The sequence below is a fragment of the Gossypium hirsutum genome, chromosome A12 (genome assembly GCF_007990345.1).
Source record: "Gossypium hirsutum isolate 1008001.06 chromosome A12, Gossypium_hirsutum_v2.1, whole genome shotgun sequence".
In the NCBI taxonomy this organism is placed as follows: Eukaryota; Viridiplantae; Streptophyta; class Magnoliopsida; order Malvales; family Malvaceae; genus Gossypium; species Gossypium hirsutum.
This window is the reverse complement of record NC_053435.1, coordinates 106,599,338-106,625,746: the sequence shown is the minus strand read 5'-3', so window position 1 is coordinate 106,625,746 and position 26,409 is coordinate 106,599,338. Positions and strand designations below refer to the sequence as shown.

Below are 26,409 nucleotides of genomic sequence, written 5' to 3'. Positions count from 1 at the left end.
TATCGAAAGCCGCTCCCTAATCGAGCCAACTTATCCGCACATTGATTCCTCTCTACTCGAGTGAAACTTTGGTAAACTTAAGCAAGAAAGACCTGCAATCATTAACAAGAATGGAAAGCGCAATAATATTAGCATTATCAATCTCAATCAGTTTAATAGAAATTTCAGAATCACTCTCAACATTAATATTTTTAATGCTGAGTGCAATCCATCCTTAATTGCCCATAGCTCCGCTTCAATGCTTGTGATTCAAGGGATATGTTTACATGACCCACTGATCCATTCTCCCTTATGATTCCTTAAAATAACCCTTTCCCCTCCTTTGCCCAAATTTCTGATTGAGGAGCTACCAGTGTTGATTTTGATGGTTCTCACTGCAGGCGGTTTCCAGGAGACTTGAAGGAATATAGGAACAGGTAGAGTTATTCCGGGCGGGGCCGGGTTCATGATGACTGTTACTAGCCAAAGCTTTCCAGAGCCTATTACTCACAAGACGGTGACGGAACAAATGTTCCACTGATTCCAGGTGGCTTTTACCATAATAGGGATAGTCCTCATTTTTCTATGACCCTCGTTAAGGGAAATGTGGGTTAGTTTGCCAGTATCCCTATGCGGTTGATACTTGGAGTTGGGCCTGCCACCATGTGATGGGATTGGATCCTCCAAATCCGGGTCAATATGTCTACAGACTGGAAATGGGTTTGGAAAGCAAGGAGTGAGGCATTGTTCTCTATGCATTAAAGGAAGTAATCCAGCCAATGAAAAGGCCAAAGAAAAATGAAAAAATCATTTTATTATCTGACGTGGCTTAGTATTAACCACAGAATATAGAATACTATCTTAAAGTGCAGTGAGAAAATCCGTAGAAGATTGCAGCCCACGTGGAATACAATCCGTTAATCAGTTAGAGGCTTAATTTCACTCTCTTATCTTCGGCAAACAGTTAACAGAGGAGAGAGTTTCTCTCATCATCCTCTCAAAACCGAAACTCGGGAATTTCAACTCATCTTCCACTTTGACTAGCGGTTCACTTCACTGAGTCAACTAAAAGTTATGGCGTTACCTACTCATCAGTTACAGAGATTCCTTGCAATCGAGTTCAATTTCATCTCCAATCCCAAAATCGCTTACAGGAACCAACTAACCGCAACAACGGCAGTAAGATCTAGTCCAAGAAGCCCCTGCCGTTGCTCCGCGATTGCAATAAACGCTCCTTCTTCGCTAACGGATGTTTCCGGGATCCGTTGGGGGTCGACGAGTGTGCAGGGCAGGCGCGAAGAGATGGAGGATGATTTAGTTATACGATCGGACGGTCTTGATGGATTCTCGTTCGCTGCCGTCTTTGATGGCCACGGCGGCGTAGCTTCCGTCAAGTATCTCAGGTATGGTAATTACATATGCGAATTACTAGTATTATTGGTTTCTTTTTTGCATTTTCTATTGTGATTTTATTAGGAAATACTGATTGATTTGAGATGGTTTTGATTAAAACAGGGATGAGCTGTACAAAGAGTGTGTTACAGCTTTACAAGGTGGAATTTTGTTGAACGAAGGAGATTTCAACGTTATTAAGAAGGGGTTAGCGGAAGCTTTTCAAAATGCTGATAAAAAGTTGCTCAACTGGTGAGTCAAAGATTGAAATATGCTTTGGAACTTACAGATATTGAAAATGGATTTTAGTTTAATTTTGTAGTCTTAATATGATTTTAGATTTTTGTATATTATTGGTTGAAGGATTAGCTGGTGTTTCATTTTGTTGAAGGCTTGAAAAGATTGGAGACGGCGACGATGAATCCGGTTCAACCGCCACAGTCATGTTAATTGGAAATGAAGTGCTCTTCATTTCTCATGTTGGTGATTCTTGTGTGGTATGGATGCCTATTCCTATTTCAGTTTTTGAATTAAAGCTGTTTTTTCACATTAGAATCCTTAACGCTAATAATAGTTCTAAGTTTCCAAAAACATAGTAGCACTTTGGGAATTAGACAGAAAAATCCTTTTTTTTAAAATTTATTTTTGGATAAGTATGAAATAGGAATTATTTCTTGTTTCGCCTTTCGCTCGACATCACTTTGCGCATCAGCACTACTCTGTCCATGCTCCTGTACAACTTAACTCAAGATTTTGAAACCATTTTGAGAACCAGCTAAGGCTTTTGCCTTGTTTTCAGAAATTTTTTGTTTTTCCCTTACTTTTGCTACTGTGCTGAGGATAACCTTCAATAAACTGCTCCGACTCTTGTTCAATAAACCCTTTACTCTTTAAGGGGATTATATCACTTTTTCATTCTTTTTTCAGCTGATACATTGATGCAGGTTTTGTCTTGTGCTGGAAAAGTACAAGTCTTGACTGATTCTCATCGACCCTATGGCAGCAACAAGGCCTCTTTGCAAGAAATTAGAAGAATCAGAGAAGCAGGTGGATGGGTGTGTTTTTTTAAATTATGTTTTTTTTTCTTTTTCTGTTCTTGATGATTTTCTTTTCAGAAGTAGTTATATCATTGATCTTTCTAGCTCAAATGAGAATTATTACTTAAGTTATATTAAAACTTTATCAGAAACTCTAGGGCCTCAAACAAGTTTGTCTTACTCACACTGCTCTGATCATAAACTATTTTCTTCTGTAATGTCCATATATAGATTAGCAATGGTAGGATTTGTGGTGACATAGCTGTATCCCGTGCTTTTGGCGACACTCGATTTAAAACGAAGAAGAACGAGTTCGGTTCTTTCCTTTCTCTCAATTTAAAGTCTTCTTTCATAGTAGTTTCTGTATATTTTCCGTACATTTCAAGCATACGTAATAATGCCAATGGTTTGGGATCATTTGCTCAGAATGCTGAAGAAGGGAGTTGAAGAAAAGAGATGGTCTGAAAAATTTATTTCTCGGTATGTCTTCGATGGATCGTTTGTTTCCTCTTCCCTCTTTTGATATAGGTTCGTCTAGCCTTTGTTTTTGCTTTACAAGTCAGATTTATTAGAGTAACATCTAGCTGAAGTGGTTTTTCTTAATTAGCATAAGTGAGATGACCATTTGATTTATTTCAAACTTACAAGATTGTTTGTTTATCAATGTTTATTTTATTTCAGTGTAGTGTTCAATGATGACTTGGTCATAGCATCTCCAGACACTTTTAAAGTAGCTCTTGGATCAGATGCAGAATTTGTCCTGTTGGCATCTGATGGTTTATGGGATTACATAAACAGGTTTTCTTAGCTATATTTGCTTTTTAACTCTTGCTGTTGCGTATGAAGTCTGCCTTATTAGTATGCTGTAAATTCAGTTTGGAAAGGATGCGACTCTGAGAAACCTATTATTTTCTTCTTTCAGTTCAGACGCAGTTGCTTTTGTTCGAAATCAATTACGAGAACATGGAGATGTTCAGGTGACCTTTACATTAAACCGAACATTACCACAACTAACTATATCATATCCTCTAGTTCTTATCAGATGTTTATAAGCTTGCAGATTCTTACCTCGGTTTAGTTATAATTTTCTCCTTATTCCTGATTCAGGTAGCATGTGATGCACTTGCACAAGCCGCTCTGGTAATCAATTGCAAGAGTTATCTGTATCTTTGAATTCATTTTACTTATACATACGTTTGTGCTGCACCAGTTCCAGTAACCATAGAAATCGTATCATACCATGCAGGATAAAGGCTCAGAAGACAATGTCAGCATTATCATAGCTGATTTCGGGTATGCAGCTTTCCCTACCAGTAATAATTGCTGCTATGCTTTTGTAGAGTTTAAGCTGAGCTGACAGGATAATATTTGGATCAACCTCTACTAGAAAACCAACGATTAGTTTTCTTTTTTCCCTCCTTATTGAATAATTAATGCATAGTTATGATATTAGTCTTTAAACTAACCATTACCAATACTTTCCCTTCTTAAAGTCTTTATTGCAGCCAGTCAGCCACCAGCTAAATTATATGAGCAGTTACTATGAATCAAAATCCTATATAATCTTCAAAACTAGAAAGAACAGTCTGGTCCTTGTCCTTGGTCCTTCATTGCAACATTAGATGGTAGCTTGACGGAAAACAAAATAGGAACTACAAAGAAATTACTATTAAGTGAAAAATGCTGTTGGTCTTGCTGGTTTGGGATTTACATAATATTCTCGTGTATATATGTATATGTATATGAGATCATACTGCCCCTGTTAAGTTTTGTGTTCCCTTGATTTGACCTTTGCACAGGCATACTGAATGGCAGAAATTGCCAGTTGAGCAACAAAATTTTCTGTTTGAATTTGGCCAAGCTATAGCTACAGTAGGGGTCGTGTCACTTGGAATATGGTTGTCATCTCAGGTTTCTTTTTGAATTTTACTTAATCAGTTGTGTATATATATATATATATGAACACGTAGATTTCACAGTAGTCTGCATAATGGAAACTGTATATGATTAGCTAGCACTTTTGGAGAACTTGATGTAGGCAACTTTTAATGATTCAGAGTGTTATTGTTTTCTTTTCTTTTCTCTGCATTTCTTTTTGAAATTTACTATTGAAAATAGCACATAGCGTTACGTATTCGTATGAGAAAATATGATCCTTCATGAATTTTTTTTTTAAAATTAGTATACATATCTACCAGTACCACTCACTTCAAACCCGAGTAATGAAACCACATACTACATTAGATAAAGCTATCGACATCTTTTGCATTTATTACCAATAGATTTTTCCAGCAATCATGTAACAAGATCCAAATTTCAAAAGTGTTTTTTTTAAAAAGAAAATTCGAACTTGATTATTTGATGGTCGACTTGTAAGATCCTAAATCCAATTCTTGATATAAATTACTTAAAATAAAGTTCAAATATACTGGAAAGAAACTGTAGATATGGTGCTGTTGTAAGGATATTGATGATTTAGCATTTTTTTTCCCCATATAATAATCATAATTGGTCATTGTTCTTGCGTGATCAATTCCTTGATTTGTTTGTACTTTGTATAATAATATTTTCAGGATTGGATTAGTTGATAAAATGTTTTGGTTAAAAATAAATTTATGAGAAATTAACATTAATTTTAAAATTAATAATCATATTATCTTTTAAAATTTTTATTTATTTTTATTTATATTTTTCATGTGCAAAAGAATTAATGGCAAATGAATCTTAAGAATATAATAAAGTTCAGTGATCACTTACGTTTTGGATAATCATATTTATTAACAATGAACACAAGTATTCATTATGTATTACTTGAATAATTATAACTTCTTGTTAATAATCAACTAACCTAAATTTTAATAACAATAGATAACTTATCACTTTTAAATAATAAAAACCCTTGATCAGTAACTAAATATTATAACTTTTAATTATTTACCAATGAAATACTATATATTTTAAAAATAATCCAACACAAAATTATATCATAATAATAGCAATGGATGAACAATAAAATTTGATGTTCCAATTTATATCTTTGAGTACTATAACTTATAATAGCTACAAACCCTTTTGGATTTTAACTTAAGGTAAGCTTGTAGCTATAGCAATTTTGAGATCATAAGTTAGAGATATTTTATGTAGATTATAAGTGATTTTTTTTAAAAAAAATTATTTTTAATTTTGTATAGTTAAAATTTATTTTGATTTAATTTCAGATATATTTTAATTATTAATTTAATTATATTTTGTAATTATTATTACTAACTAAATTATTCAAATGTATTATTTATAATTATATATAATTTTACCTATAACCTGTAAAAATACCTTATGGCATATCTATAGATTATTATATTCATGCTGCCATTGTCCTTAATCCATCTTTCTTGGAGAAAATAAAATGTCGTAAAAACAACAATATAGTATATATAGCTATACATTTATATATACATTAGTATATATAGCTATACATTTATATTTACATTCTCAACACCAAGGAAGTAAAAGGAAATAGGCAACAAAAAAGTAATTACACAAACATAAATTTCAACACTAATAGAGAGTTTAACAACATATTTAATTATTACTGAACTATATTACATGCCCAATTACTCATTACCCACAAATGAGTAGTTTTTATTTACTCCCTAAAAAAAACTATTTAATATCACCATAAATAATTTATATATCATGCCTTTCTAATTATTACTCAGATAAGATAGTCCCAACCTCTTAAAAAGGAGTAATACAATTATTTCTACTTATTTCGTAAGTATATAGAGTAGTAATTAGTTGATTTGATTATTTCATATAATAATACAAATATGTTATAAATATCAAGGCTTGCCAGGTTTCTTCCTAGGGTCGTGCTCGTGCTTTTGGTTAGCGCCAGTATCATTATAATCTTGCATTCCACCCAGCATCATCAGCTTCCTCACTGTCCTCATTTGGATCATCATCATCTCCTTCCCACCCTTTATTATAATTAAAATCCTCAACACCATTTCCCCAAATATATATATGTATATATATAATTGAATTTATACCTACATTATCTGCGTTAATTTGCAATGCATATATACCAGCAAAGCAAAGCAAAGCTCAAAGATTAATTGTGGAAGGAATGAGGAATACCCGTTCAACTGAGTATTCTGCAGCTTGCTTCATGCCACCATGAAGCCCTTCTTCAACCATGCCTGACCACAACAACGAAAACAAGTAGTACTCTCTCGTCACTGATTTGGTTAATACATATATATATATGTAAGCTTAGAGTATTAAATAAATAAATACCATGAGAGAAAGGCATGAGGAGGAGCAAAGACACCAGAAGAAAAGTCTTGAACCAAGGAGCTGCTGCCATGGCTGATATTTTAATTAAATGAATATGTGGAATAATGGGCAAGGGAAGCTGTGCTTTTATATTGGTAGTTGAGGTTCAATATGCATATATCTATGTCCATGGTGAGAATATTAGACAGGACAGCAAGCTAAGCTTAAGGTTATTGTATGCAGTTGTGAAGGTGGTGGACTGGGTGCACTGCATATCCACAGTCCTCTCAGACCCCACCCAATAGCAACAGAAAGAATGATGGTGTGCATTCATTCCCCCCACACAATTCCTTCAAAGTCAACTACACTGTTTTTGTCTGCATCATAAAATGGCAAAAGCATTTTGTATCATTTTATACAACACAACACCACAAACACACTGGTTACCCCCCTTTTCCTTTGCATGCCTCAATATATCCCTACCCTTTCCAATTTTAGGGTTAAATGAATCTTCTTGGGATATGTATTTATATAACCCCTTGAAAAGAAAATAAAAAATTATAATTTCTTAGAAAAAAACAGTTAAATCTCTTGTAAAGATATCATTATATTGTATAATTTTTTTATAAAAATTGTTCATCGTTTTTCAGAGGCATAAAAATAACCTTCAATGTATATAGCATTTTCTATTTAAGTATTTAAAACTTCTTTTTATTAAAAATGATAATTAAACTATCGTGTGACGCATTTTAATTAAAGATGTGTAATCAACTTTTTTTAAAAAAATAAGATGAAATTAATAATTTAAATATTAATTTTAATTAAAAAATTGCGGTACGGGTTAATTTTGCATTTAATTTTATTTTGGAAAGTGGAAACCTGCAAATTCCAATTTCATTCCACCTGTGTATCATTAATAAGCAGTGGAGAATAGTGGTTCTAAAAATGAAAATTCCCTTCTTTATATCCGTGGTACCAAACATCACTTTTATTGAGCATAGTGGCTTTAGATCCTCATGTTTGAAATAAAAAACAATTAAAAAAAAAAAGGTTTTCAATATCGCTTTCAATGCAAAGAGGATTAAATTCAAAGGGGAAATTAGTGGCCTAAAGATCAGATGAAATCAAATGAAAAAAAAAATGGGACAGAGAGAGAGAGTTGAAATTTGGCCACTTCATTTTTCTCCATTAACGGGAGCACCACCTTCGGGGTGCATTTTTTCTTCTATATGCATTATATGCTGCATAATGCTATGCAGGTTGAGTGAAGGGTGCCCCCCCCCCCGGTCTCTAAAACCCTTTTTCCAAACAATACCGGTTTTTATGCATAATCTTTTTTCAATTCTTAAATCGGAACAAAAACAAATTCAAACTTATGTTTTCTTGATTATTACAATAACAACCGTATCATGAATATGCTGTGTATGTTTATGATTTACATGTTAAACCCGGATATGCTCGACATTATTTATTAAAGAAAAAAATAAGACACCCCCAAAGACATCACTCTAATTTAAACATTGAAGACAATGTTGAAAAGAACAGTCCTTGCGAATTGTAAAACAGAAATAGAAGAAATCACTAGCCGAACTATTATGCTAAATAAATGCCGACTAAATCTGAGTTCATGCACCAAACTCAGTTGAAAAATCAACAAATTGATCGATGCACGAAATCTTAAATCCATATATCTATAAATGGTAGGGAGTTTTACGGTATGAATGGTTTAAGTACAAGAATAACACTCAAAGTGGCATGTACTATTCATTTTGGATGCTTACCATATATAAAGTTTCCATATATTTGGGTTCCCTCTCTGATTTTTTATCCATCATGCAATAACTAGTTTTTTCATTGCTATTTAGGCCATGAAAGTAACTCATCCGCTGAAAATATAACGAATTGACAAATAAAAAAGCTGAATTCATCTGATTCAATGAATGAAGCAAAAAGGCCAAAGCCTCAATTTCATTAAAACCAATAATAATAATAATATAATAATAAGGCAACACAGAAATAAGTTGCCTCATTAAACTTTGTTTAATGTCATATGCCCAAATTGTGATTATAATAGTATCACTTTTCTCTAAGCAGTGATAACCAAAAATAAATTTATAAAAAAAAAAAAAGAAGAACAAAATGAAAAACAGTTGTATACCCCAAAGAAACGCAAAGACAGAAAAATTCTATGAATGCATGAGATGGAACAATTTTGACTCCCAAACTAAGTAAAACTAACGAATGAAATGAATTCTAATGAATGCAATGCTGAATGTGGTTAATCCTCGACCCGACCCCGAACCAAAATGTATAAATGAAGCAGAGGAGATTTAAATACAAGCCAGCCGGAAGTACTTACTTCATAAATATGCAGATTTGAGCTTCAAAAATAAGGATTGATAGGTGATGGAATAAGGACTGACAATGGTTGATTTACAGCAGTTGAGATTTCTTTAAAGTGCTGCAGCGTTGTTTGAACCAGATGATCGATCATCCATTCCATCAAACTAGATTTACTGGGAGAAAACCACGTTAAAGGAAAAACTGATGCTCGTGTTGACATGTAAGTGTGATACCTGACTCCACTCCTTATGCATGTCCAAATTCATGATCCCCTCCCCCTACTCCGCTCATTCGAGACCAAAAGATATTCTCTTTATGCAGGCGTTCGTTGACTTCTCTGAAATTGTCTGTATCCAGTTCCTTCATGATTAAAAAAAATGGAATCTGACCCCATGATGCTGATGCAAATGTTAGTGACAACATAAAGACTGGTAACTTCTGTTGTCTGACAATGGTGATGACACGACACATGCAACCCAAGACCCTAGACATTCCCAAATGCATGGACTTCGAAAAGAAATAAACATGCTGAATGGCAACACCCTCAAACAGAAATGGCACGACTAATGGCCAACTTGGCCCATTCAGCAGATTCTTTAATCATAAGGTCTTCTGAAGACAAGCATTCATTCAAAAAGTCTTTGCTCGAGACAGATTGCTGTATCATAGAACCAGCATGACTTCCTAATGTATCAGCTAGATCACCAAGGACTCCAATGGCAGTCTTCATCACCACATCATCCCTATAGGAAATACGATACATTAAAATAAGTTGATAACCACAGGTTAGAAAGGCACAGTACTGTAAATTTGAATAGAACTCACATGTCTTTCTCCATGTATATGCCATCCAAAAACTGGAGGATGTGAGGTGCATAAGGAATCAACAGCTGGGTTTTGGGAGAGTTCTTAAACCCTTGAAAAATCCCAGAATATGCCTCCAGGATTCCGTTTCTAAGGGAGTTTGTGTACTCTACCAATTCATCATCACCTGCTATATGGGTAGACAACTCTGCAGCGCTCTGAAGTGCAGACATGGCCCACATTAGATACTTTTCAAAATACTCTCCCACTGCTAATGCAATGTCACCAAAGCATGAAAATATGGGAGGCTTCACAGAGCGATGCAACTGGTTGCTCGACAAATTCTTGAGAAGTTGTGTCATAATACCATCACAGTAAGGCACAATTTTTTCCTCCAGTGCCCTGGAAATATCACCCACAACACCAACCGTCACAGCACAGACCTGGTACTCTTCAAAATTCTGAAGACCCATTTCCAAGTACCTATAAAACTCCGGCATGTATTTTGCAAAATCTGCTCCTGTTGCATAAGCAAGAGCTCCAATAGCAAGCATGGCCTCCTCATGTACGGTAGCACTCCTACAAGCAAAAACCCGAAGGAAAAGTCCCATAATCTGATCTGCATACTGCATGAACACATATTTCGTTGGTTCTGATGCACCAAGCTTTTGAATAATGACTTGTAAACACCCACAAAGAAGGCCTTGCAATTCACTCTGCTTTTCCCTTTCATCGGATGAGAGTTTCTGGCCCTCAAGGGTGTTGTGAAGCTCCATCATGATGACAGGAACCAATTGCAACACCAATGGAGCAGTCTCATCAGTTGAACACCTCACCACTTCATTCAGTGTCTCATAAGCAGCAGTCCTCAGCCGAGATTCACCGGCATCTTCTCTGTGAGTGACAGTCAGAAGGGACTGGACAATTTCCTGGAAAAAGGGAGTTAAAGGAGATGATGGACCCATCTCCTCATAACCTTGAGCAAGAAAATAGAGAGCACCACAGGCCTTCTCAGCAACATTTGGAGTGTCCTTCATGCTCTGTAGCAGAACTGTAATAATCTGTTGGCAATTTGCTTGACTGATGATGGGAGAATCAACAACTGAACCACGAAGAAATTCAAAGATACGTCCCAGGGTCCAGGCTGTTGTGTCTTTGACATGGCTATTGGGGTCCTTTGTCAAAGCACTGAGCATAAAAGTAAGGGCAACATTCACAAGGGGTATTAACTTTTCTGGAGAAGGGCCCTCCAAGATTGAACCAAAGGCATAAGTTGCCGCCTCCCGCTGCCTCCAATCCTGTTTTGAAATATTTTCCTCAATAAATGGCACAACAAGAGGTACTATATCATCTCCAACAGTCCTTGCAACCAGACCAAGACATGTTCCACCAGCCATTGCAATATTCCAAGCGCCTTCATCCTGATCCTGATCCTCCTCCTGCTTCAATAGTGTCTCCAACAGCATAGGAACGAGGGCAGGGAGCGCCTGCTTGATAAAATAAAAGCAAGGAATATCTGAGTCACCAGTGAAATCACCTCCATATTCTTCCAAAATATCTATCTCCTCATCACATATTGAGCTCCAAAACTCAATGGCTTGAAGAGCAACAGGTTCCTCATCTTCCCTCACAGCCTTTGCTGTAATGTTGAAAATATCTTGAATATATGGAGCTAATTTTTCATAATAAGTTGATGAAATGGATACCAAACATTCGAAAGCAGCTTGTCTTATCCTCACTTCTGGGAACAGCGTTGCCTCACAGACAACTCTCATGATATAATCACGCTCCATGTCATTGCTGAAATTTGCTTGCGCAAACCCCAACGCATTGTAAAGTGCTCTGGTTGCAGCAAGCCTCACATCAGTGTTTCCCTCCGATGAACTCATGCCTTGAACTACAGCTGTAAGAATTTTATTTACTTGATCTTGATCGATAACATCAGGGGACACCTCCTCACACAAATATCCAAGCGTCTCCAAAGTGGCTTGCTTAGCTTGAGCTGGTAGCTGATGAACATTTGATAAAAGTGAACCTATTAACTCAGGCCACTGTTTATGTGGCAACTCAATGCCAGCAACCTTTGCAATGACTTGAGATGCAGTTGAACGAGCATCCGATACCGGAGATGTCAAAGTCTTCAGCAAGCATGCCTTAATCTGGCTTTTTGCATTGCCATCCAATGACAACCATCTTTGAACAAGCTCAAACTTCCTGTGTTGTTCCTTGGCATCCAATGCATTCTTAAGTACCAAACCCGCTAATTTACGTGTTTCAACAGGCTTCTCCTCATTTGCCAACTCTCCAGAAAGCGAGACCAAAAAAACAGGAAGGTTTTGCTCCTGAAACTGTTTCAAGCTATCTTCTGCATTTTTTCGCACAGCTCCATCTATTGATTGTGCATTCAGAAGCACCTGTGTAACCTCCATAGCCATAATATTTCTGAAAGCATCAATGATTCAATAAATTAGATAAACAGTAAGTCAGAGGTAAATAAGGTAGATATTCTAAAACCCCATTCCAGAAAAACATAAAAGGTACCAAAAATAAAATAAGGAAACGCATACTGTTACCTTACAATTCATCGAAAAGAGTAAATGACAATAACGAGAATAAAACCAATATGCAGTTAAAAAATAAATGAAATAATCAAATCGATCCAAGAAAACCCTATTGTCATTTCTACTTACCTAGCAGCTGAAATGAACACTTGAATATTAAAGATCAATTGTGCCAATTGGATATTAAAAACTTAAAATCTGAAATGTAACAGATAAAACCAAAGATAAACCTAGATCGAAGTAGATTTAAATTAAATAAAGTCAAACACTTAAAAATTCGATCAGTCAAATCTTGGGAAGGAAATGAAGATAACACTTGAATTAGTATTACAAATAAACAGATAGCGAATCAATGCATTCAATATCAAATATCCAAAATCACTATTAGAAACCCTAATTTCAAATTAACATGAAATTTGTAGAGTGGAGTTTAACAAAATAATCTTAAAATTCAGATGCAAGCTTTACCTTTCACCGATCGGAGAAGAGCGGCTGAATAAGACGCTAATAATTGGAGAGAGAAAACGCAAAAAAGGAAGAACGAGAAGGAGACGCGGATTTGGAGCTGGAATCAATAATTTATACAAACAATATAATTTTTAAATTACTTTTTGAAAAGGAATTAGTTTTTGAATTTATTTTATTTCAAATGTATTACGATAATGTATTTTACTTCCCTAACTATTTTATTAAAATGATAATTTGAGTTTAGGATTATCTTAACATCCCAACCTCTAACTTATATTTAATAATCTACTTCATATCATTTAATAAAATTAGCGGATTGAATTGTAACTCCAATATTTTCTTACAAAAACTGTAAGAGATTTTTTAATAAAAAATTTATATTTTTTTTTTACATTTTTCATATTTATTTTATTGTTCGTATTTAAAGTTTAAGTGTTTATAAATACACTCTTTTATCTTATTTAAAAGTTGGAAAGATTTATAGATAAAATTATACCTTGTATATTACAAATGATATCATTACTATTATGATAAATTGAAAAATATATATTTCAACACGCATAACATCCTCCACTTGAGAGCTAAAGGAATTAGGCATCTTCTAATTATGGTATAGAAAAACAAAAATAAAACTATAGGTGAATAAACATGGATATATATATAAATTTTACCATGGACCCACTTGATAAAAACAAAGAAAAGATTTGCAAAAATAAAAAAATATAATATATTTAAATAGATGGTTAATAACCCTTTCTGGTTCAGCTCTTATCTTTTTTTCATTTATATTTTGTGGTTGGCTTAAACTTTGGTTAATAATTCGTTGTAATACCATTATTAAGACAGATTTTAATAACTATAAAAGGAAAAGTTCTTCCTAAATCTCTACGATTATTTTATTCAAAGTTATCCTATCTTATCCTCTTAGAACATATTTTCATAAACTTCAAATTGATCCTATCCCATTTAAATAGTTATTTTATAGAACTTCTTATTTGGCCTTAATTTTATATATAAATTATTATTATAAAAATGTTAATCGAATCAAAGATATAGGTAATGCAATTGGTAATTTTATCTATAATATTCGGGAATAAAATTTAAAATTACATATAAACTATCACTTTAATTTTGTATAATTTACATTAAATATTGATATGATTCAATATTCACAAATCACTAACATAATTATCATGTAATATTCTATGTTAAGATATTGTATATACAAATAACTATATTTAATCAATATAAAAATAATTTAATGTATTTAGATTTTTAAAAGTATACATTTAAATCACAATCAAAATTTTGTATGTAAAATTGCACTAAATTAAAGACCATGCATCAAATTACATTTTGGATTAAAACTCATGTATAATTTTGATATTTATCCCTTAATCTATAAAATATAATATAATATAATTTATATTGCATATAAAGGGAAAATAAAGGAAATTTATGAATGACTGCATGATATTTGAACAAACTGACTCCAGAATTTAGTAAAATTCAAATCAAAGAACCCAAAAAGAAACGCAAACCAAAAGAACAATGATGGGATGCAGGATGGAATGCTCCCCCCCTCCCCCACAAAAAAAAAATGCAGCATGTGGATAACCACCAAACTCCATTTATATGTACCAAAAAGACCAAACCCCATCAATAAAAAAAAAGAAGCGGTGATGGTTAAATGAAACCCAACTGATGTGTACTTGACAAAATATGTGGCAGAACACTAGGGAACCAAAACTGGGTGAGACAATGGTGAAAAACAGTACATGAGATATGTCTTTGAAGTATTGCCGCACTTGAACCACATCCTCAGCCATTCATCCCAATGGACCTTAAATTGACAAATCACAAGGAGAGTGGTAATACAGCAAGTGACCGAGGTACCTGACTAGCTATTGAATCTGACATGTTACGGTTCCTAATTCCTCCCCCTTTGAACCGTTCGAGTTTGAAAGATTCCCGCTATTTCATGAATGAAATTGGAACCCGACTCCATGATGATGCAAGAGTTAATGACAACGTGAAGAGTAGTGACTTTAGTTGTCTTGACAATCGGGATGACTTGACAAAGGAGATAAAAAGTTTGATTCTCTGAAACCATCCCAATCCACTTCATGAATGACATAAGAATCCGACGCCATGATGATGATGCAAGAGTTAGTGACAACGTGAAGACTAGAAACTTTCAGTTGTCTTGACAATGGCGATGACTTGACACATGCAATCTCAGACCTCGACTTAAACACACCAGGATGCATGGATTTCCGAAAGAAAATAAAAAATGCCAAATGGCAACACCCTCAAACAGAAATGGCACGACTAATAGCCAACTTGGCCCATTGAGCAGATTCTTTAACCAGAAGGTCTTCTGAAGACAAGCATTCATTCAAAAAGTCTTTGCTTGATACAGATTGCTGTATCATAGAACTAGCATGATTTCCTAATGTATCAGCTAGATCACCAAGGACTCCAATGGCAGTCTTCATGACCATATCATCCCTATAGGGAAAAAAAAACATTTAAGTTAATAACCACTCGTTAGAAGACATAGTCATTAGTTAGAGAAAAAGCTTAAAACTGGAGACTTTTATTTAATAGAACTCACATGTCTTTCTCCATGTATATGCCATCCAAAAACTGGAGGATGTGAGGTGCATAGGGAATCAACAGCTGGGTTTTGGGAGAGTTCTTAAACCCTTGGAAAATCCCAGAATATGCCTCCAGGATTCCGTTTCTCAGGGAATTTGTGTACTCTACCAGTTCATCATCACCTGCTATATGGGTGGACAAATCTGCTGCGCTCTGAAGTGCAGACATGGCCCACATTAGGTATTTTTCAAAATACTCTTCCACTGCCAATGCAATGTCACCAAAGCATGAAAATATGGGAGGCTTCACGGAGCGATGCAACTGGTTGCTAGACAAATTCTTGAGAAGTTGTGTCATAATCCCATCACAGTAAGGCACAATTTTTTCCTCCAATGCCCTGGAAATATCACCCACAACACCAACTGTCACAGCACAGACCTGGTACTCCTCAAAATTCTGAAGACCCATCTCCAAGTACCTATAAAACTCCGGCATGTATTTTGCAAAATCTGCTCCTATTGCATAAGCAAGAGCTCCAATAGCAAGCATGGCCTCCTCATGTACGGTAGCACTCCTACAAGCAAAAACCCTAAGGAAAAGTCCCATGATCTGATCTGCATACTGCATGAATGCGTACTTGGTTGTCTCTGATGAACCAAGCTTCTGAATAATGACTTGTAAACAACCACAAAGAAGGCCTTGCAATTCACTCTGTTTTTCTCTTTCATCAGATGAGAGTTTCTGGCTCTCAAGTGTGTTATGAAGTTCCATCATGATGACAGCCACCAATTGCAATACCAATGGAGCTGTCTCAATGGTTGAACACCTCACCACCTCATTCAAAGTTTCATAGGCAGCAGTCCTCAGCCGGGAGTCCCCAACATCTTCTCGGTGAGTGACAGTGAGGAGGGACTGGACAATCTCCTGGAAAAAAGGAGTTAGAGGAGATGATTCACCCTCACCGTCGTAACCTTGAGCAAGAAAATAGAGAGCACCACAGGCTTTCTCAGCAACATTTGGAGTGTCCTTCATACTCTGTAGCAGAACTGTGACTATCTGTTGGCAATTTGCCTGAGTGATGATGGGCAAATCTACAGCCGAACCAAGAAGGAATTCAAAAATACGTCCAAGGGCCCAGGCAGTAGTGTCTTTGACTTGGCTATTGGGGTCCTTTGTCAAAGCACTGAGCATGAAGGTAAGAGCTACATTCACAAGAGGTATTAACTTTTCAGGAGAAGGGCCATCCAAGATTGAACCGAAAGCATAAGTTGCTGCCTCCCGCTGCTTCCACTCTGGTTTCGTTATATTCTCCTCAACAAATAGCACAACAAGAGGGACGATATCATCTCCCACAGTCCGCGCAACCAAACCAAGACATGTTCCCCCAGCCATTGCAATATTCCAAGCCCCTTCATCCTGATCTTGATCTTCTTCCTGCTTTAACAGTGTCTCCAACAGCATAGGAACAAGAGCGGGGAGTGCCTTCTTGATAAAGTAAAAGCAAGGTACATCAGAGTCCCCAGTGAATTCACCTCCATATTCTTCCAAAATATCTATCTCCTCGTCACATATTGAACTCCAGAATTCAATGGCTTGAAGAGCAACAGGTTCTTCATCTTCCCTAACAGCCTTTGATGTGATGTTAAAAATATCTTGGATGTAAGGTGTTAATTTCTCATAGTAAGTTGAAGAAATGGAGACCAAACACTCAAAAGCAGCCTGCCTTATCCTCACTTCAGGGGACAAAGTTGCTTCACAGACAACTCTCATGATATAATCACGCTCCATGTCATTGCTGAAATTCGCTTGAGCAAATCCGAGTGCATTGTAAAGTGCTCTGGTAGCTGCAAGCCTCACATCAATATTTCCTTCAGATGCACTCATACCTTGAACTACAGCCGTAAGTATTTTATTTACTTGATCTTCATCAATAACATCAGGGGAGACCTCCTCACACAAATAGCCAAGCGTCTCCAAAGTGGCTTGCTTAGCATGAGCTGGGATCTGATGAACATTTGATAAAAGGGAACCTATCAATTCTGGCCACTGTTTTTGGGGCAGCTCAATGCCAGCAACCTTTGCAATGACTTGAGATGTAGTTGAACGAGCATCGAATACTGGAGAAGACAAAGTCTGTAATAAGCATGCCTTAATCTGGCTCTTTGCAGTAGCATCCAACAACAACCATCTTTGAACAAGCTCAAATTTTCTGTGCTGCTCCTTAGCATCCAATGCATTTTTAAGTATCAAACCAGCTAATTTACGTGTTTCAATAGGTTTTTCCTCATTTGCCAACTCTCCAGAAAGTGAAAGCAAGAAACCAGGAAGGTTCTGCTCCTGGAACTGTTTCAGGCTTTCTTCAGCATTCTTCCGAACAGTTCCATCTATAGATTGCGCATTGAAAAGCACCTGTGTAACTTCCATCCCCTAATATTTCTGAAAGCTTTAACAATTTACACAAAATTAAATAGCTAAATTCACTATAGTTCCAAAAAAATAAAAAACACATCCAAACAAAAGGGAAACTAACATAAAAGAATAATACCAATATGCAGCTAATAATTCAAAACCCTTTTATCATGTCTACTTACAAACCTAGCAACAGTCGGGAACACTTAATCAATTGTGCTAATTCAACAGTAAAAACTTATTTCGAAATTAGACAAGTAAAATCAAAGCAAGATCACAAACCAAGTCATATTTAAATTAAATAAAATACCGCAGAGAAGTTCGATCATTCAAATCTTTCCAAAGAAAAGCTAATACTGAAGTAGGTAATCAAACAGTACCGTATGACATAAAAAAAGAAACCGGTCAAGTCCTTCAACATCCAATACGCAAAATCAGCATCTAAAACCCTAATTATAAAATAAAGAAAAAGGCACATACACACACTTCACAGCGGAGTTCAATGAAATCACCTTAAAATCACCAAAGTTGATGCTGAATTTAGCTTTCACCGATCAAGCAGGTCAAAAGCAGCTGTGCTTAATAAAAACCCTAGAAATTTGGAGAGGGAAAACAAAGGAAATGAAGAACAAAAAGGGGAATAGAGGCAGAAGCGGATTTGAATCCTGATTCAAGTCCGTAAAAAAATTTATCCAATCCGATTTAACATTTTGTGTTAATTTCAATTGGTTGTACATCCGGGCCCAGTTATAAAGTTGAACGACTGTTTTCTATAGGGACCGGACAATTTGATTATTAAGATTTGCTTTATTAAAATAGTCAACCTACTTAACCCTTAAGATTGCTTTCTAAAAAAACAAAGATAATGATTTGAAAAATTTTAATTCCAGAGAAATTATTTTATTTTATGAATGCTTCTCACCTCATAATAATGATTTCTTTCTAATTATTTAATAATATTTAGTAATTTTTTTATAACATTGATACATAATTTTAAAAGTATTTACCTTGAATTTCAGAATCCAAAACATTGAATCCTAAACATTAACCTTGAATTCTAAACTCAAACCTTGAATCTTGACGTTTAGGATTCAAGGTTTGGAGTTCAGGATAAAAAATTTATCAAAATTATATATCAATAACATAAAAAAATTTATTAAAATATCATTAAATAATTGAAAAAAGGCCATGAATAATATGATAAGAATGATCTATAAAATAATTTCTCTCATGAATAGAACTAATATGTTGCATGTTCTTAATTAATAAAAAATAAAGAAAAATAAATAAAATGTATGACAAATTTTCCTTTGGTTTTACTATATGAAATGACTTGTTTGAATAGAATGTTTTGTTGAAATAAAATCTTTTCAATAATGATTTATATAAAATTCAAATTTAGTCCAAATATTTAAGAATAATATTTTAATTTTATTTCTTTCAACCATTTGTAGATACACATGATCATCTTTTAATCCCACTTCTAAAATTAAAAAATTTCATTAGTATCAAATAATAATCTTATTAGATAATGAAAAATATTTTTTAGGAGCTAAAGGGTATTGATAATGAAACTTTGAAGATATTTCATTGAACCATTGCGAAGGTTTTAAATGCTACTAACCAATAGAATCAATTTATGCTGGTAAATAGTTATAATTTTTAAATGATAATAATGGAAATTTGAATTGATGTTATATATAAGTAAATTGGATCAATGATGAAAATTTAAAATGATATCAAATTATAAATGGTTGTGATTGAATTTCTAAAATATCAATTTTATATTAATTATATTTTTTAAGGCTATTATTAATATGAGCATTAAAAATCAGTTTAAATATGGAGCGAAGAATATTTAAAATGTATAGATTAAATTATAAATATGTGTATCTATCACACGAACGATTTAAATTTAATATGTTAAAAAAAATCTTTTTAACTTAATATTTTTTTAATGTCATTTTCGAACCATTTGTATGATAGATAAAATTTCATTCACGTGTTTAAAAATAAAAACTCAACTCATATCTAGACAAGTCTAAATTTACAAGGTAACTTGTAAAAAAAATACTTTATTGATCTTTGAGAATCCAATTAAAATTTTAGAAAATTTAGACCTCAGTTGTAATAAACAGTAAATTTTATTGCATTGAATTATTGCAATGGCTGATTTAATGGACAATACTGAAATTAATTGCGATAAATACATGTTGAAGTTCATGAACAACTTGGAGAACAATGTTTACAACAAAGATAAGAAAGTTGACAAGTATTATTCCGTCTATCAAAAACTCAGTGAAGCCCTTGAAATTGGAATCCGATACCGTCGACTCATCGACAACCTCTAAAAAACTTTGTGTGGTACTGATGCATTCACATCATATATAGTAACAGAGTGGTGTACACTTCACCTGAGAACCAATTATTAGCACTTCCCAGACCTTTTTCAATAGGTTCCATACCATAGCATTGGCAATCGAATTCCATTTTAACGGCCAAACCCAAAGCTACCTTCGGATTCTCATCGATCTAATTATCGAGGCAAAGGGAAGATGAACTAAAGAAATGGGGCAATCACCAACATCAAGCAATTGAATTACCAAAGTCACTCCATTAACTCAAAACACACACACCCACAAATGGTTAGCAGAACTTCAATGTGAAAGTTAATAAACCAGATATGAACAAAGCTCATAATAAACACAGTTAAAGATTGTAAGAATTTCACCTGATCATATAAAGGTAGAGAAAGTTCCACTTTTTTAACATTGCTTGCTTAAATGAGCATCTCAGAAAAACAGAAGCAAATGCATCATAAAACCAATACATATGGTAAAACATGGGACATTAATACAGACCCATTTTTTTTTTGGGTTTTATGAGTGTGAATATATATATGTATATGCAAATGCAACTGTGATTGGAATACTCATTTGAGCAAGAAACATTACAAAGAGGAATAAAGTGCTTTGCCTAGCTTAAGATACCCCCATGAAACCTAGTTCCCATCGTTATAAATAGAAAATTCCACTATGAAGGGAAAACAATGTTTGTTGGATTCCCAAAATGCCTTTGCTGTCCTAATTGCTAAGCTGCATGTTCAAAGGACAGTTGGGGAAATATGGTTGGGGGTTTGACAGTCAGTTTGAAAGGGTCTAAAATAGAAAGGAACCGTAGTTGCTGAAAGAATGGCAGCTCAAGATTATTATTTATTATACAAGCCCAACAACCAAAAACAAGCCCCCCATCATTGAAGAGGGGAAAGAAAAACAAAACACTCAGAGCACGTTTGGTTCGCTGTATTGGATTAGAGGTGTAATGGAATAGAGGTGTAATAGCAAATCAACTGTCTGGTTGAATGTAATGGAATAGAGGCGTAATAGTAAAACTGTGTTTGGTTGAATGTAATAGAGGTGTAATAGCATAATGGAGAAAACTAAAATGACCAGAATACCCTTAGCATAAATTTGTTTTGGTAAATGATTATTGTTATTGTTATTTAAATTTTAATAAGATTATTTATTATCAAAAATAAATAATTTAATCATATTTAAACATAATTATTATTTAATATATTTTAATTAAAATATATAATTTAATAAAATTCTTAATAATTAGCAGAAATTTGTTTTGGTAAATTATTTTATTTAAATTTTAATAAGATTATTAATATCAATAATAAATAATTTAATCATATTTAAACATAATTATTATTAAATATATTTTAATTAAAATATATAATTTAATAAAATTCTTAATAATTAATATTCTTATATGAATTTACTCAAACCATAATATATGATACTGTAAAATATAAAATAACATAATTATTATTAAATATAATATAATTAAAATATATAATTTAATAAAATTCTTAATAATTAATATTCTTATATGAATTTACTCAAATCATAATATATGATACTATAAAATAAAATTTTAAATAATTAATATTAAATATATTTTAATTTAAATATATGATTTAATAAAATTTAAAATAATTATAACTAATAAATTATATTTTATGAATTTGTATAATTTAAAATAATAATTATTACATATAATTTAATAATAATATAAATTTTCATAAAATTCTTGATAATAAATTTTCTTATTTGAATTTATACAATTTAAAATAATGCCAATGCCAACACTACCACATTTGGGTTCAAATTATATTCATAGTAAGCTCAAACTTTTATTGATGCTAATGCCAACACTACCAAAACCTTTTGGACAATTATTTCGAAGATTTAAACCAACAAAAAGAAAATCAATAAGTAATAAAACCATAGAAAATAAAAGAAAAAATTTGCCTTTGAAGCACATTCAATTGTGCACTTGGTTCTCTTTGATATCTCCATGATTTCTTCATCTTTATTCATAATATCAAACATAGGCAAACAAAACGATAATTGTAACCCCCTACCCCTACCAACATTTTATTGTAAGTATAACTAACACAGGATAACTAGTTGGCCTCTTAAAACAGTCAAAGACCAGACCCCAAACCAAACCAAACTGCTAAACAACAAAGCAGACATCATTAAAAAGACCCCATCCCCAGATTGCATCATTTTCAATTCTTAGAAATGAGGAGCATAGAGCTGGAGAACCTTCTGCTAGGACGGTCTGCTGCTAATATCATCCCACCAAGCACTCACATGCTTCCTGCTGGTTGTCATGTATTAGGGATCACTTCCAGAACCCTGTTTTCCCCTAGCAACATTTGCAAACTCACAAGCTCCAGACAACAAGGGACTGGAGATGTTACCGTTAGCATACTACACGCGTGATTGCAAATTTATGAACATTCAACTACAAAAGTCCAGAACCTACCAAAATTTCTAAGCCAATACCTCAGAATCGATTTGCTGAATATTGGGGAAAATTTGTTTCAGGGTAGCATTGTAGTTAGGAGATTGCGCTTGCAATAAAACAGTACAGTTGATCACATATGAGAAAGGTTAGGAGAGAAGAATGACTACTAGGCCAGTATAGAAGATTGAGAAATGTCAAACGATAATCACCAATTGTGCAAATAACTCTATAGCTAAAATGAATGCAATATGCCAAGGGGAGGATGATGATATAGACTTAACTGAACTTAGCCCAGGAAGGTAGAAAACTACTTTAAATGGATGCCGCTACTTTGGTGATCATATATTTAATCATCTATAGCTAAATTCAGATCATTCATAATTTCAACTATCAAACCATCACATTATGCGCAGATGAAAATGACACAGCTTAATACTAGCTTGAGAAGCTGGTTCATTCATTATTTGCAAATTACTCAGAAGTGGTTCAATAGTTTAGTTTATATATAGATACAAGTCTCCACAGCATAAACAAGAATAATACCTAAAGTTGAAATGCAAATCTTAGCACAAACTCTTGGCCAACAGATCAAGAAAACATTTAACAAAAAAGTACCTGCTTTATTAGGCAAACAAAGACAAGAAAAACACATTGCAATGTTGGAATTGAAAGGAGAAATGAAACAAACATTGAGATTTCGAAAAAGTACTTTACTCCAGAGGTGTCAAGCAAATATACCAAAAAAATATAAGCCAGAAAGTTTAGAAGATAATACTCAAGAGGTTTATATAAAAGTTAACAAGTGGAAAAAAACAGAAGGATTAAAATCATACCTGATGCCCCTACTACTACCTCCCCAATCACAATAGCTTACAATTAGCTTTTTAAGTTGCTAAACTCCTCGCAACTTAGCATTTCAACTACACAAATTCACAATGTAACCTACTAATTACAATGTAACCTACTAATTACAACTTCGACCTACTACAAATACTCAACACCTCCTACAACTTAGCATTTCAACTACACAAATACTCAACACCTCCTACAACTTAGCATTTCAACTACACAAATTCACAATGTAACCTACTAATTACAACTTCGACCTACAAATTTATATTCTACAACAAACAAAAATCCCGCTTCTAATCAACTATCCTTAATGTAACATATAATGAGGAAAAAGAAAACAATATTTCAAAGATTCTATCACAGGAAAAAAAATCAAATCAAAACAGAAAATTTGAACAGCATACATATAAATGGTCTTCTAAAATTGACCAAGAAAAAAGAAAACAACAACATTTTCAAACCCAATAACTTGAACCCAAAATCACCCCCCAAACAATAGTTTGCATGCAAAGAGATTATAAATAACAGCAGAAAAAACATAGATCTAGTAAAAAGAGACTCGAATTAGAAAAAAATTATAAAGAAAGAAAAATAGAACAGAGAAATCAACAGGCAAGAATGCAAATAAAGGGGAAAAAATAATAGGCAAAATATGGGAATTTTACTTGACAAATGAAATCGATTCTCAGAGAAGACGATGAGTGTCTAGACACGAATGAAAAGCATCCAACTTATATGATATTCCCGATTAGAAGTGTTTCGAAATTCGACAAAGATAAATAAAATCAAAATCGATTCTACAGAAAAGAAAAGAAAAGAAAAACAGGGAAAATTTTGAAAGAAGAAGTAGAAATATGGAGAAAAGAAAATGGAGAAAAGAAAAGAAATGTGAGAAGAAAAGAAGCGTACCGTACCAGAAGAAGAAGTAGAAATCTGGAAAGGAAAAAATTGAGAAACGTCGGAAGAGGATGAGGGAAAAGAAATTACCTGTGCAAGGAAGCGTGGGAGAATCGGAGCGTTGAGGACGAGGGCAGAAAACGGAAGAGAAAAAAGGGAAAGACGCGGAATGGGTAATCGGCGCTGAGGGAGCGTAATGCCTATTACCCGCAGTCAATGTAATGGGGGAGTAACTGATTCGGCGCGGAATGAGAAAACAGCGAACCAAACGCTGGAATAGGTCGGTAATGTAATAGGCGCGTAATCGGGGAGTAATGGTATACCTATTACAGCGAACCAAACACGTTGTCAGGTTCACATATCTTGTTCTTTAATAGGTTAAGAACAGTGTTGTGCATGATTTGCTGTAACAAATAGTGTATTCACTTGTGAATGTCAGCATCCTAACCTACTAACTTTTTCCGGATTTTATATTTATAATTTCGTAAATTTAAAATTTAAAATTTAATTTTTAGTTTTTTTTCATATTTCAAAATTTAGTTTTATATGTTGTCATTATTAAAATTATTATTTTAAATTTAAGTTCATTATAACGTCATTTTTTTTAATTACATAATTACCAATTGAGTTTTTTTTTCAAATATAACGGAGACAAATTTAACAAAAAAAAATAATATGACCTGAATTTTAAAATTTGAAAAGTACAATCACTAAATATCTAGCAATAAAAATACTAGGATTAATTTTTAAGTTTGTGAAGAGTATAAGAACTTATGCCACATTTTAACCTTATAATGATGTGAAATTTTGAGGTTGTATTCGTATAACTGTTCAAATATTTACTTTAATATATTTTGATAACTAACTTTTTACCCGTGTGCATGAATTTGGTTGTATGCATTAATTAAAATATATTATATATATTTAAAAATTTTGATATAAAATTTGTATGATTGAGAAAATGAAAATAAAATAAATTTTTAATTATTTCATGTTCTTTTAAATTTTATAACATTCCATTAATAAAATGATTACAAAATTATAATATAATAATATTAAACATAATATTTGATATTAGAATAAATTTTATAAAATTAAAATAAAATATTATAAAAAATATTTTTTATTTAACTTTTCATTTGTATTTTTAAGTCATTTTAAAATAAATATTTTTAAATAATTATTAATTAATATTCATCATAAAAGTTTGCCACAATCTTTTAAGTCTGTTTTTTTTATACACTTTTTAAAGATGAGTTTCGATATATGGTCATTAAAAGTAATTTTAAAATAATTACAAATTTTAAATATTTCATTTTAAAATTAAACATGGAAGAATAAATCAAATAACGTTTATTAAAAGTTTACTTAAATTAAAATATTTTAAAAAATATTTAAAACTGTTTTATGCTTATCTGTAATAATACAAACTAAGTTACTATTAAAAAAACTAATAAACAAATTAAAATTTCATGTAATATGTTTTCAAAAGGAGGTTTTTCAATTGATCCAAATAAAAGTCCTTTTAAAACCAACCAATATTTTTCTATTTTTATTTAAAATAATTTGAAATTGTTGAAATAATTAAATAATAATTAATTAACCATGGGAGCTATAATTTAGAATTTAAAGGAAAGGACTAAATAAAAAAATCAAAATGAGAGACTAAATTAAATTAATTATTAAATATATGTGTAGGAAATAAAAATAATTAAAATTTGGAAAATATTTAATATAAGCAGTTATAAACCTCGTATAAAGGCCATCTTTTATATAATTTATAAATAAATCTACATGTATTACGTATTTACTTTATAATTTTATTGAATAAATAATATTATAAATAAATTTACATATAATAACATTAAAAATTAATACTATGTAGGATAAACATTTAAAATTAAATCTACATAATACGTTTTAAATTTTAAAAAGTTATTAATAATTTTTATTATTTATTTATTTTT

The 26,409-nt window shown here is 32.8% G+C and overlaps 3 protein-coding genes and 1 long non-coding RNA gene across 8 annotated transcripts; 1 reads left to right on the top strand and 3 right to left on the bottom strand.

The window, feature by feature from the left end:
• Window positions 1-878: 878 nt before the first annotated feature.
• Window positions 879-4,485, top strand: LOC107929471 (protein phosphatase 2C 57). Its single transcript, XM_016860902.2, has 11 exons — window positions 879-1,382; window positions 1,495-1,623; window positions 1,763-1,868; window positions 2,316-2,426; window positions 2,640-2,719; window positions 2,835-2,888; window positions 3,090-3,206; window positions 3,331-3,385; window positions 3,516-3,548; window positions 3,655-3,701; window positions 4,208-4,485. Exons 1-11 carry the CDS (start codon window positions 1,054-1,056, stop codon window positions 4,329-4,331), a joined length of 1,185 nt encoding a protein of 394 aa, XP_016716391.1. The 5' UTR covers window positions 879-1,053; the 3' UTR covers window positions 4,332-4,485.
• A 1,486-nt stretch (window positions 4,486-5,971) lies between these two features.
• On the bottom strand, window positions 5,972-13,107 carry LOC107929530 (importin subunit beta-1). 3 transcript variants are annotated; one of them, XM_041083649.1, is made up of 5 exons: window positions 12,860-13,107; window positions 9,852-12,272; window positions 6,705-9,769; window positions 6,546-6,607; window positions 5,972-6,385 (listed from the first exon to the last, which is right to left on the bottom strand). In XM_041083649.1, exons 2-3 carry the CDS (start codon window positions 12,263-12,265, stop codon window positions 9,571-9,573), a joined length of 2,613 nt encoding a protein of 870 aa, XP_040939583.1. In that variant the 5' UTR covers window positions 12,266-12,272; window positions 12,860-13,107; the 3' UTR covers window positions 5,972-6,385; window positions 6,546-6,607; window positions 6,705-9,570. The 3 variants fall into 3 exon arrangements, with proteins under 3 accessions (XP_040939583.1, XP_040939582.1, XP_016716460.2); XM_041083648.1 differs by having other exon boundaries at window positions 6,458-6,607; window positions 12,860-13,018; XM_016860971.2 differs by having other exon boundaries at window positions 6,462-6,607; window positions 12,860-13,018.
• A 1,187-nt stretch (window positions 13,108-14,294) lies between these two features.
• On the bottom strand, window positions 14,295-18,649 carry LOC107929531 (importin subunit beta-1). Of its 2 annotated transcripts, none has more exons than XM_016860973.2 (3): window positions 18,382-18,649; window positions 15,477-17,896; window positions 14,295-15,370 (listed from the first exon to the last, which is right to left on the bottom strand). In XM_016860973.2, exons 2-3 carry the CDS (start codon window positions 17,882-17,884, stop codon window positions 15,172-15,174), a joined length of 2,607 nt encoding a protein of 868 aa, XP_016716462.2. In that variant the 5' UTR covers window positions 17,885-17,896; window positions 18,382-18,649; the 3' UTR covers window positions 14,295-15,171. The 2 variants fall into 2 exon arrangements, with proteins under 2 accessions (XP_016716462.2, XP_016716461.2); XM_016860972.2 differs by having other exon boundaries at window positions 15,477-17,903; window positions 18,382-18,596.
• A 3,522-nt stretch (window positions 18,650-22,171) lies between these two features.
• LOC107918438 (uncharacterized) lies at window positions 22,172-24,773 on the bottom strand. Of its 2 annotated transcripts, XR_005906534.1 has the most exons (3): window positions 24,533-24,773; window positions 22,712-24,275; window positions 22,172-22,633 (listed from the first exon to the last, which is right to left on the bottom strand). It is a non-coding gene; the product is annotated as an uncharacterized lncRNA (long non-coding RNA). The 2 variants fall into 2 exon arrangements; XR_005906533.1 differs by having other exon boundaries at window positions 22,712-24,773.
• Window positions 24,774-26,409: the final 1,636 nt, after the last annotated feature.

Coding starts and splice junctions, on each gene's coding strand:
- LOC107929471 (XM_016860902.2), top strand. CDS start 1,054: ATGGCGTTACCTACTCATCAGTTACAGAGATTCCTTGCAATCGAGTTC. Junction 1,383..1,494: donor GCTTCCGTCAAGTATCTCAG/GTATGGTAATTA, acceptor TGATTAAAACAG/GGATGAGCTGTACAAAGAGT. Junction 3,386..3,515: donor GAGAACATGGAGATGTTCAG/GTGACCTTTACA, acceptor TTCCTGATTCAG/GTAGCATGTGATGCACTTGC.
- LOC107929530 (XM_041083649.1), bottom strand. CDS start 12,265: ATGGCTATGGAGGTTACACAGGTGCTTCTGAATGCACAATCAATAGAT. Junction 9,770..9,851: donor ATATACATGGAGAAAGACAT/GTGAGTTCTATT, acceptor TATTTCCTATAG/GGATGATGTGGTGATGAAGA.
- LOC107929531 (XM_016860973.2), bottom strand. CDS start 17,884: ATGGAAGTTACACAGGTGCTTTTCAATGCGCAATCTATAGATGGAACT. Junction 15,371..15,476: donor ATATACATGGAGAAAGACAT/GTGAGTTCTATT, acceptor TTTTCCCTATAG/GGATGATATGGTCATGAAGA.